The sequence below is a fragment of the Natrix helvetica genome, assembly GCF_964273705.1.
Source record: "Natrix helvetica genome assembly, chromosome: 5".
Taxonomy (NCBI): Eukaryota; Metazoa; Chordata; class Lepidosauria; order Squamata; family Natricidae; genus Natrix; species Natrix helvetica.
In genome coordinates, this window is record NC_138551.1 from 34,137,937 (window position 1) to 34,150,990 (window position 13,054).

Genomic DNA, 13,054 nt, shown 5'->3' on the forward strand with positions numbered 1-13,054 from the left:
GTTGCTTGTATCCTTACGATTTATATTCATATTGTTTCCTGATTGCTTATTTGTACCCTATGACTATCATTAAGTATTGTACCTTATGATTCTTGATGAATGTATCTTGTCTTTTTATGTACACTCATAGCATATGCTCCAAAGACAAATTCCTTGTGTGTCCAATCACACTTGGCCAATGAAGATCTATCTGTCTGTCTGTCTTACTGAAATAACATTTTAACTTAATATTCATGGTTGCTACTATGTTTCTGGAAAAGTGATACTTTTTACATATATTCATGGACTTTCAACTATATGCTAAAGACTTACAATCTATCAATACAGAGTATGAAAAATGATGGCTTTGTTGATAATGGATTATATAAAAAATATTTTGTTATAATGGAAAGGTTGTGCTACCCTGGACCAACAATTCCCCCTGCTTATTTGGCCTATCAACCAAATGGAATTATTATTATTTTGTATAAGTCAGTGTCTTAACAATAAAACATTCCTGAAACCTCTGCTTTTCCTGACCTTGCATGCCTCAAAAAAGTGACATCTCTGCTTCATTCCAAAGGGCCAGGCATGAAATAATGAATTTAAGTTACTAGATTTCAACTGAATGTTAGAAAAATCTAACAGTAAGAGCAACTCCTCAGAAATGATAAGCTCCCCTTTATTGGGCATGTTGAAGCTACAGTACATAGGATGCTTTAATTTGGATTCCTGCACTGAGTGAAAAGCTGACCTTGATAGCTTAAATTCCAAATACTAAACAAATGTGTATAAGTTTTATTTTTAACTATTAAATTACAGTTTCTAGTAACCAACCTGAAGCAATAGAAAGGCATGAAGACTTCTATCCAAAGGTTTTCAACTCCCAGCAGTTAATATTCTAATGTTCATAGCTCTGACACAGAACTTTCAGGCTCTATTCAATTTGTCCATAATTTACAATTCCCAGTTACAATATGTCCAGGAAGATCCAGTCGAGATTAAATACTTTTGAAAAAAGATGATTCTACAATTAAGGAACCTTATATTTTCAAATTGGCATTTTAACACCGGAGTACAGGCAGACTAGGTATGTTTTCACAAGCAAACTAATATTTTCTAGCCAGATTAATTTGCATCAGCTCCCAATTACAATATGTACAAGTTTCAATTATCAAACTATTTTTGCTTGGGAAGTATGTTCTGTGGTACAGTTTAATAGGTATGCAGCAGGAGGAAGCATTTTATCCCTCAATATGTTCAGAAGAAAGTAGCAGCTTTTTTGAAGGCCTGTTGTAGAAAAGGAGTAAAATGTTGGGGTTATAAATGGTCAAGTATGAGCATTACTTCTGATGCAAGAAGACTGGAGACTCACATCTTATTTTAAGACACAAAGTAAATTGTATTTTAATGTAACCTCATCTTTAATTTTAAATTAATCACATTTGAGGTTAATGAGATTTTGAAGAGTGAAAGCAATTCCACATCATGCCTACTTTCCAGACAGGATTAAATAAGTATAAAATGTCTGAAACATTTCAATTAATCATAAAAGCCAAATATTAAGAATTGTATTAAGAACTTATATGTGAGTTATCTTGTTTTTCTTTCCCTTCTGTTGTTGTATGGAGATGAGATTTGTCTGAAAGCAATAACTTTGTTTTTTAATTGATCTCATAGGTGCTCTGAATGCACTTTAGTTGAAGAAAAAGATACGGATATGTTAAGTACATAAACCCCAACTATTTCAAAACTATCATTTTCAAATGTACAGCCTAGCCCTAGATGCTTCAATGCAAACATATTGTCTTTTGGAAATTCTGCCTACCTCTACCAGAGAAACAATCCCAACATTAAATGAGAGATAAATATATAATTTCCTAGTTACTAGCTTATGTTTCCAAGTTCAAACTTTTTAATATGAACTAATTAATTTTAAATACATTATCTTATATGTACAAACAACTTACACATTTCACAAGGATAAAAGGTTTAATTGCATGTGAAGAAAGTACATATTTTGAAAAGTCAATTCAATTTCAACTTAAAGCACTATAACAAGCATTTATCAATACCTAAATAATGATAAACCAAAAAAATGCACCTTAATTATTTATTAACTAATAACTTCATTTTGAGAAAAATAGCAACATTTCAAGTTGAAATTGCTCATACTAATAACCATAGACCTATAAGCCCTAAATAATTCCCAAATAAATGAAGTGTTCGTATTAAATATTTACATATATTCTTAAATACTGCAGCCAAGTTCCTGATGGAAGATTTTTAAAGACAAAAAAACCAGTAAACTTTTACAAAAAATTCAAATCCAAGTCCCTGTGAAGACATAAATAAATATGATGGAATTCGCCACACTGTGAGTTCCTTCATAGAGAAAGTATACCGCTAGTTGTATATCATTTCAAACAATTTTGGTGCAATAGCTGAAAACTGTGCTATTTGCCTATTCTTTGGACTACCCAGTCCTGCTGGCAGAGGGGACAACGGTTGTTCTGTTTCACCCAGAGTGACATGCAGCAATTGTGGAACGAATGATTACACTCTCCCCAGACCACTAAAAGAAAAAGAAAAGCAACTTGAGACTGCAGAAATCATTTATGACAAAATGTAGTTCAAAGTGTAAACCCTGCAGTTAACATTATACATACGTAGATTTTTTTTAAAATAGCGTGCATTTTTAAGAGCAGAGCTGTCAAGCAGTACTTTTCATATTTGTGCATATCCTACAGTAAAGTACAATTAATATATTTCAGCAGTTATTATGAACTGCATACATAGTGCCGCTAAGCCAGGGGTGTCCAAACTTGGGAACTTTAAGACTTGTGGACTTCAACTCCCAGAATTCCCCAGCCAGCATGGCTGGCTGGGGAATTCTGGGAGTTGAAGTCCACAAGTCTTAAAGTTCCCAAGTTTGGACACCCCTGCACTAAGCCTTTATAGACTTCAGCCTTCACCTTTTTTGCTCTGACTAGAACAAAGAACAAACCATGATTCCATTCTTTTTTTTTCAGATTCTTGGCTTCTTAAAAATTATAAATGGTTTGTTTAAAGAAAAATCTAACTAGTTAAATAAGTCATTCATTGTTTAAACACATCTTGATTAGTAACTCTAGATTTTATTTTAAATCATGATTTTTCTTGTTATTAGTCAAGGTATTAGGCATCATTTGGAAAGGATAAAATAGGAGCATCAAAACCTGATGCTTCAGTTATTAGAAAAATATGACACTATGAGTCCTGCACAATTAGGGTTTCCACTTCTGGGTAAGATTGTAGAATTGGTAAATAATTTCTCCCTTAACACAGGAAGTGTAGGAGAAAGGGCAAGAGCACCATGCATCTTTTGATCTTCGTCACATATTATTTTCTTTTTTACGTCTGAGGTATGCATGCAATACTAAATCTTTACATGTGGATTCTTTATCAGATCTATTGGCTACCTATTATAGGAACACTATAGACTTGTTTTCAAACTTCCTCATATCTAAATGACTGTCTTTCAAGTATACTACCATAAATTAATAAATCAAGCAGTGGCAGAGAATCAATTTCAGTGGGAAAATATTAAGTGTATATAAGAATCTAATAGCTATTTTTACTTAAATTTGGCTGTTTCATTTTTTAAACATTCCAATCCAACTATGATTCATATAAATAACTCTGAAGTTATCTTTCAGTTTAAATATCCTCTCCAAATTCTGAGACTTCCTTCAGACATAGAAAATATGTTATGAAGTCAAATGATTCCCTTTAATTTAAAATGATACTTAACTGTTTCAACAAAACATTTTAAAAACCAAAAAGACATAGAGGAAGAAGTAGCAACTGTTATTTTTCCAATTAAATACTAATACAACTAGTTTGTATCAATATAGATTAAGCTAATTTTAAGTGTTTTACACAATATATTCAAGAGACACTTTACTAAATAAAATATATTTAGTTGAGGTTTTAAACTCCTTCCCACTAAGATAAAGCCTTTTAGTGAATAACAACAAAAAGTACCCCAAAACATACCAACGCAATCTTCTTGTTTGTTTTCAGCTTGACATCTAAGGCAGGCATCTAGATGTAAACAAGAGCAAGATTGTTATGTTTTAGATGCAATATTAGTAACATTTACAGAGTATGCAGGCCATATTATGAAATAACCTAATTTACTCTAAATCATGCCCTTCTATTCATTCAGCTTCATCTATGTTATGAATCTTACTTCTTTCAACTAAATTGCAAATAGCTTTTAAAAACTGGCATAATTATATATAAACTAGTATATAAATTATATAATAACTAGTACATTATAATTCAGTATAATATATTAAAAACTAGTATAATTTGTACAAAGAAAAAATGGATATTTGATAACTTGCATATCCTTTATGCCTCAAAAATGACATAATTCTCTTTTTAATAGGATGTGATGTGTTACTAAAGATTTATGAATGATCAAGTTAGGGCAGCTGCAAGATAATACAAAATCCTTATTAAAGCTAACAAAAGTATGTGACCTTCCTTTCTTTATAATCCTGTAAGTAAAAATAAAGAGAAATATACTATGTGCTTAATAATACTTAATTTTATACAAATTCTTGGTGTATACAAAGTGATACTTGGTATTACTTCTCAAAGTGCCATGCATTAAATATATTGGAGCAATACATACACCTGTGGTGCCCACAAATACATATTAATTATGCAGGGAAACCATACATTTTTGATTACCTAAATTCACCCTAAAGACACAAAATATGACTTTTGACACTGGAGTATTGATTTGTATGATCCAAGCAACCCGATAAGCCTTCTCTAAATTTTATTAAAAGGCATACATTTTGTGAGCAGTTACTTCCAGTATACAAGAGTGTGGTTTTTGATAAGACTTGGAAAAGGTCTACTATAGATTAACACAGCTTTTCTCCTACAATAAAACTGAACAGTCTCAATCAGGTATATAATTTGAATATTTTTTGACATTACTGAAAGATCAGCATGTTAGTGAAAACAAATAAACTATCATTGTACTCTAACCAAAGACCTAGCTGTTTGAATTACTCAGTATATATAAATTCATACAACATCCCTACCAATATTTAATTAATTTGCAATTTACTGAATTAATCATTTTTTTGTATAGTGTGAGAGTCTGAGCCATAAACTAATCATACATATTGGATCCCCACAACATAGTTTGAGGTGTGGGGCAAACATAGCTATGTGCTCAAATCATATTACTATCATCTTCTTATACTTTTATGGGAAAAGAAAAAGTTTACACATCCACATGAAGAATTCTGTGGAGACTAACATGAAAATACATGCAGCAAATCAGATCCAGTTTGGTCTACGTGAATTGAGCACTGCAGCTATGAATTCTACAATTTCAGCTGCTGTGTGTTAAAAATGTATTTGATGCCTATCCTCATTATTATTACATACCACCTTAATCACAACACTTGCTTGTTCATTTTATATGCAGATTTACTGTGGATTATACGCTGTAGAACACCTCTAAAAGCATTTTGTTATATGAATTAATTACATGAACTGTGGGGCTTCCTAAAAATGCCTCAATCAGGGGCTTCCTAAACATCAGGCTAAATACAGTACCTATGAAGGATATCTCAATACATACATACATACATACATACATACATACATACATACATAAATACATAAATAAATAAATAAAGAGGTCTGGACGGGCATCATTGAGTTACAGCGTTTCTCAGCTACCCCTTAAACGCAGGAACCTTCTACTATGTTGGATAGGAAATAAGACTTCCCATCCCGAAATATCTAATTTTATACATTCCCACAAAATGATTTAAGAAGGTCGCCCACGTAGCCTTCCTCCCAGTTGCAGTAAGTCGAGGAGAACGGGCGAAAGACGAGGGAATACAGCAAAAAAGAAGACAATCCGGGAAGGAGATTCCCCACCGACCCCTTTGAACTAAGGCTGCGGGTCTACAGCGTCTAGCGGCGCCCAAAGGCCTCCTTCATTAATGCCACTAGGCATCCGCGAAGGGCCACTCTTTCGTCGATTCCAAAACCACGGAAGTCTACCGGGGGAGGAGGAGGAGGAGGAGATGGTGGTCTTGGCGCGGCCCATTCCCGTCCCGGGAGAACGAGCGGATCGGGGAGGTAGCAGAGACAAGGCCTTCCTTTCCGACCGAGCCTGCCGGCCGCTCTCCGCTTACCCATGACCTGCACCCGGCAGATGGCGCAGGTGTCGCACTCGACGTCCCAGCTCCACATGGCCACGGCGTTCCACTTCTTCAGCGAGAACATTTTGTCGGCGCCGCCGCCGCCAGCTTTGGCACCGGAAGAACCCGAGTGAGAAGTAGAAATGCCGGGCTCGTCTCCGTCTTCCACGTCGGCCATGGCTGTGGGCGGGAGGAGGCGGTGGCGAAGGCGGCTTGGCTGCTCCGCCCGGCTCCTCTGGCGCAGCTCCGCCCCCCCCTCCGCCCCCCAGCGGCAGCCCGAGGAGTCCCAGACCACCGAGCGGCTGACAGGACCGTTGTTTGCCTTAAAAAGGGCAAGGGTTGAAAGGCGCCTTAAATGTAGCAGCGTGGGGTCTGGATGACATTAAGCTAACATTCCTAAACTATGGTGATACCTATGTGGATTTGCGGCTCTGCCGCGGGGCTTTCATTTGAGTGTAGTCGTTTAACATCCGTTTGTGGTTCATACGCTGTGTTTTGGCCATACACATAGACAACTTTGAATCGTCTTCCTCAATAAATACACCAATAAGTAAAGCTTTGGATTCCGTTGTTCAAATTAAGTTCCCTTTGTCTAGTTTTAGCATTTCTGTAGAGAACAGTTTACATTTTAGGATAGCTCTATGCAGAAATATTGACCATACAAAAGAGTTCACAAACTTAAGCACCAGACCTGGAAGAAAAAAGGAATACCTTTGTCATTAAACTTGAAAGCAGGACCCAAATTCCAGGTCCCAAAGCCAGCAGTGGCATCTCCAGAAGAAAAGTAATAGTAGTAGTGATAGTAGCTTCCATCAGACGTTTTTCTGAAGTAGCAGCCTTGAGTGCACATCTCTTGTTCAATATTGTACTTTGTCATCATTTTAACTATTTGTGAGAATTGGACACTCTTATGATAACTTATCTAGTAGATGCAATTCTTGCAAGAATGCAGTATTTTATATAAAGGATCTTATGGAAATACATATATTGCTCCATTGCCAAAATACTGTTATTTGGTGAAACATGCTAACAATAGCATTTAGACTTATATACCGCTTGCACAGTGTTTTCCAGTGTTCTCTGAATGGTTTACAATGTCAACATATTGCCTCCAACAATCTGGGCCCTCATTTTACCGACCTCGGAAGGAGGGAAGACTGAGTCAACTTTGAAGCTGTCAGGATCAAGCTCCAGGCTGCGGGCAGTCAGCCTGCAATGCTGCGTTCTAACTACTGCGCCACCAAAGCTCCTAGACCAGAATAGCTGCTAGACACCAGTGCTGCTAGACCAGAATTATGATCAATATGCATGCCTATATCCCTGAGTTTTTTAATGAATGAATATGAAGCTGCCTGGTAGATTTTCAGGGTCTTTTAGGGTACTGCCAGTGGACTGATCCACTGTTACGGTCTTCTTTTTCACTGTGGGCTCAAGAGAAAATCCTCATGCTACACACTGAAATTCTTTTTTAAAAATGTTTGTGTGGAATTCTATTTCCTTTTATACTTTATGGATAACAGATGGTTCTGAATAAGAAATGATTCTGCAATGATTTTCTCCTCCTTGCGCCCAGCAGCAAAAATCCCAGGCTCATCAGCTGTCATTCCTAACCTAATTCAGAGGAGTGCATGAGGTTTCCTTTATGGTTTGTGTTGGAGAAGAAGAGGCACTTGAGTTCCAACCATTTTCATTGATGTTTTTTTGTGAAACTTTCTGTCCATCCAGATCACACTTCCCAAGATAATAATGAGAACTCCCATAATCATATTTATACAGAAACAAAAAGAGTGCAAATGGCTCATGCATGGATACCTCTAATCCTAGGAACATACAAGCATTTCACGCATCTAACATTACAGCTCTTTGGGTAGAAATTTATAACCACCAGCTGAAGAAATTAATGGCTACTTTTGTCCATTGTGATCTTGCCAAACCATTACAAAAGTGATAGAGAGTATAGAAAAGAAGGAACAGTTCTACTAAACCTTTAGCATCTTTTCATCCCCAGGTATATAATTATCATAATTCACTTAAACATAACTAAGAACCAATTAAAAAATCTTTATTTGGATGTAATTCCTTCTTTATTTACTGGGTAATGGATACAAGCATCCAAATGCCATCAGGGATGTATTCAAATTGTGTGGTAATAGTTTCATAATATCCTGCAAACCTACTGATATTTAGATGCATAATAATTTCAATTAAAGTGAATTAAAACCGTGAGAGCCAGATTGGTGCAGTGACTAAGTCATCAGGCTAGAAACTGGGAGATTATAGTCCTGCCTTAGGCACAAAGCCATCTAAAAAAAAGGCAATGGCAAGCCACCTCTGAAAAACCTTGTCAGGAAAGGGCAGCAACTTGTCCGGGCAGTCTCCAAGAATCAGACACAATTGAACAGAAAAAAAGTTAATAAGATGCCGGTGAGACTTTTTAAATGTGATGTGGCCATTATTACCAGAAAAAAATCATTTCATCAAAGAATTTTTAATTGTCCTGACTGTATTCCTATCAATAGAAAAGCCTAGCTTTGAATGGAAAAAGAACATAGGACTCATAGAGATATGATATTTTTTCAGTATATTGTTAATGCATATATAAACAACATATGCGCGAGAAACATAGAAAAGTTTGGAAAAGCATAACTTACAATGAATGCACTTCCCCCCAGGCAGTTATATATATATATTCTTCATCTGTAAACCTGCAAAAATATTACATAACAATGAAACTATTTTTAAAAAGCCTACAAGGTAAATCTTACTGAAAACATTTTATAACTAGAACACCATGTTTCTTAATGTACATCATGAAGATTATTCATCTTAAGTTTAATTTCTTCAGAAAGTGCATGTAAACTTTATAATATTTGAGTACTCATAAAACAAATATACGCAGATTCTAATGAGCTGCAGTATTAGCATTGGAAGTTGAAGATTAACCCACTGTGTGTAAAATCATACATTTAGGTTATTATTGCTATGCTTTTATTTTTATGAAAATTCTAAGCCAGTGGTTAAGTTGTGTATTCAATGAACTAAAGAGAATGACATTTCTAACACTAATATTCATTTTGAGGGAAGACTGATTGAATCAAGCAAATCTCTTCTTCCATCTTCAGCCTATTTCAAATTTAGTACCTGCCTGGATAAAATATATGCCACACCTGTTCACACAAATGTTGACCCTCTTGTTAGTCTGAGAGCATTATTTCTTTAACTGAATTTTAACTTAAACTGTCAGCCACCTCAAATCAAAATATACTTGCAATAATTTAATGTATACCTCACTTGTGAGATAAAGTGATTTATGATTTAAAATGCTATAAAATATAAGTGCAGATGGGGGAAACTAAAAGAATAAATAATTTTCAATTGGAGTGTTTTGCATAAATAGAAGTGCAGTCTTTGCTCAATGTGATGTAATTGAAGTGCCGCTGGTTAGATTAGAGGTGTGTTGCTAAGAGCAAGAATATGCAGTGTGCAGATGATACAGTGTTGTTGACTGAGAACCTGAATGATAAGCAATCAATATTAGGTTGTGCGGTGTAATAAAATGTATGAATCTGAATGTTAATGGACCAAAGATCAGTTGCAATTTATAAAAATGAAGTAGATCCTGAAGATGAGAAAATATTTTTAATATGTGCAAATAGTGATGAAAAGGCAGTGAGTTTAATCTGTTATGTTATACGAAATGGATGTTTGCCAAAAGCCTTGAAGAGACCTTCCTGTGCCCATATTATTATTTGGAAGTGAGAATTTGGAATGTCATGAGAACAGGCGGCTAAATGCATGGGAATGGGTTACTTAAGTGTGGGAATATAAGAAGAGAGGATCAAGAATGAAGGCGTGAAGAAGAAATGTAGACTGAATACAAAAGTGAGCAACTTATAAGAAAGAAGTACACTGATCTGGCTTGATTGTAGAGAGGTCAAATCATTACTGTTTTTTTTTTTTCATCAATATTTTCTTGAGATAGCTGGTTTCTTAGGGAGTCCATTTCATTATCTGGTTTTGGAGATAATTTAAAGTTCTATCCTTTACCCACCCACCCACCCCAAATGCTTGAAAGTGACAGGGACTTATAACAGTGAAAGTAAATGATCCGGTTGCCTCTTCCCCACCTAAGCAGAGAATAGCATTTTGAAAATGTGAATCTAGCTTGATGTATACTTTAAAAGTCTTCTGTATCTAAACACTTCCTGCCAGAAAGAGGGGGGGAAGACTTCAATGAACCCATAGATTTCTCTCCTCTCCTATTTAATGTAACTATAAAGCTTACTGAGAGAAGTCATCTGATGACATGGGGATCAGTATCATTAGTATTCCGATTTTTTTTTTCTTGAAGTATATATGACCTGAGCTGCTTTTAAGATTTACTATATATTATTCACTGCTATGCAAAACTAGAGCTGCAATGTATGCATTAGTTGCCATGGCTATCATACAGACAAGAACAGAGCTTCACTACTAGACACAATTCTTGCCAAAGATTCAAAATTTATGAAGAATTGATATCATATATTTTAATTCTTAAATGATTATTAATGAGATTGTTGAACATTTAATAGATTTAGCATCGGATCCTAGTGTTCTCCAATCAGTGGAAATTTTACTTGAAATCTAAAGTGAAGCAGATTATAAAGTGCACAGTAAGTAAATCTATACTTCTAATGTAATTTTTAAATTCAAAAATAATTTACACGAGTGAATAATTAGTTTCAAGGATGAGGTAAACTGATCAATTGATGTACATAAAATGATTTGCTTTCTTTTCTTATCCAATGCTATTTGTATACTAAGCTATAAGCCATAGAAAATCTCACAGGACTATCTTAAACCAACTTAATCTCATCCTCCTTAGACAGTATGGCTTCTGGCTGAAAATAGTTGCCTGTTCAGGTTACATTGTTATATTTGGACAAGTCAAACTGTTGTTTATGATTTTGGTATGCTTCTACAAATCACAGCTAAACTAACCATACCTGTTAAAATATAATCAAAAATAATGTGGTTTTTCATTATATAACCCAGAAACAGATTCTTTCCATCTTCTAAAGGTCATGTTGGAGGAAAGAAAGATTCTTATGGTATACTAAAAACATACCCATGGTTTGACTTTAGTTCCATTTAGGTCCACTTCGGGCACGTGTGCCATAGGTTTGCCATCACGGGTTTAGAGCCTTTCCTCATTAATTATTTACAGTGAAATTGGAACAGTGGAATCCATGTTTACCTTTTTGTCGCATATGACTTGTCTCGTCTCAGAACTATGATTTATGAAAATACCAAACTACCATAAAGAGAATTAGGAGAATGTATCATTTACCTGGCAACTGTTTCTGTCAGTATTGCAAGGTTGGGGTTTGCCAAGATGAAAAGCTCTCAAGTTGAGACAAAAACATTTCACACCCAGGCATTAGGCAGAATACCTTTTACAATGCAACCACGTATTCTATTTGGTCGAATTTTTAAAAAATGGGTAAATGCCACAGGTTTTTTTTAAACTGTACCCACTCTATTGACCCAGATTTTAAAAAACCCCACAAAGTACTGGGACAGTTGAATTTTTATACCTCCCTATAAGAATTGGGGAGATATTTTATTTTGGAAAAATAATAGCCAGGATCCAAAAGTAAAACATGCAAGTGTTTATGTACGGGTTCTATTACTATTATCTTATCCTATATTCTATTTAATACAATAAAATAGTAGAGTTGGAAGGGACCTTGGAGGTCTTCTAGTTCAAGCCCCTGCCTAGGCAGGAAACCCTATACCGTTTCAGACAAATAGCTATCCAACATCTTCTTAAAGACTTCCAATGTTGGGGCATTCACAACTTCTGGAGGCAAGCTGTTCCACTTATTAATTGTTCTAACTGTCAGGAAATTTCTCCTCAGTTCTAAGTTGCTTCTCTCCTTGATTAGTTTCCACCCATTGCTTCTTGTTCTACCCTCAGGTCCCTTGGAGAATAGTTTGACTCTTCTTTGTGGCAACCCCTGAGATATTGGAACAATGCTATCATGTCTCCCCTAGTCCTTCTTTCTCTTAAGCTAGACATACCCAGTTCCTGCAACCGTTCTTCATATGTTTTAGTTTCCAGTCCCCTAATCATCTTTGTTGCTTTTCTCTGCACTCTTTCTAGTGTCTCCACATCTTTTTTACATTGTGGCGATCAAAACTGAATGCAGTACTCCAAGTGTGGCCTTACCAAGGCATTATAAAGTGGTATTAACACTTCATGTGATCTTGATTCTATCCCTGTTGATGCAGCCTAGGACTGTGTTGGCTTTTTTGGCAGCTGCTGCACACTGCTGGCTCTACTTTCTACTACAATTACTATATTCTATTATTACTTTTATACTATTACTCATATGCTATTACTATTATTACTATTCTATTACTATTCTATTACTCCTATATTATTAGTTGTATAGAACAATGTTTTCCTCTTACAGACACTGGTCTGTCTTTAATTCCTCTCCCTCTGGTATTTCTTCTTCTTTAGTAATGGGCAGTTGAACTTTCCCAAATTGGGCTTTGCTTTGCTACTTTTTTTCCTCCAAATCACTTAGTCTCTGAAGGAAAAACACCTTTTTTTTTTTTTTTTACTTTTTCCTGTTGTTGCTGCTGGACAGCTTTCAGAACCACACATCCCTATTCTCCTCCTGCCTCTTCTTTGCCTGTTTCGTGGTTGCAGCTTTTATAGGCATCTCTGACACTAGAGAGGAGGCTCAAATAGGAGTGGAGGAAGGAAGTACAGTTACCTGCCATTTTTCTCAGCAGCCTAATTTTCAATATAAATACTAAAGGCAGTAAAATAATAAAAAAATAAATTATAATCAAAA

The 13,054-nt window shown here is 35.5% G+C and overlaps 1 protein-coding gene across 2 annotated transcripts; it reads right to left on the reverse strand.

The window, feature by feature from the left end:
• Window positions 1–645: 645 nt before the first annotated feature.
• RNF7 (ring finger protein 7) lies at window positions 646–6,537 on the reverse strand. Of its 2 annotated transcripts, none has more exons than XM_081954431.1 (3): window positions 6,205–6,537; window positions 4,018–4,065; window positions 646–2,554 (listed from the first exon to the last, which is right to left on the reverse strand). In XM_081954431.1, the coding sequence occupies exons 1-3, from the start codon at window positions 6,379–6,381 to the stop codon at window positions 2,498–2,500; spliced, it is 282 nt and encodes a 93-aa protein (XP_081810557.1). In that variant the 5' UTR covers window positions 6,382–6,537; the 3' UTR covers window positions 646–2,497. The 2 variants fall into 2 exon arrangements, with proteins under 2 accessions (XP_081810557.1, XP_081810556.1); XM_081954430.1 differs by having other exon boundaries at window positions 6,198–6,495.
• Window positions 6,538–13,054: the final 6,517 nt, after the last annotated feature.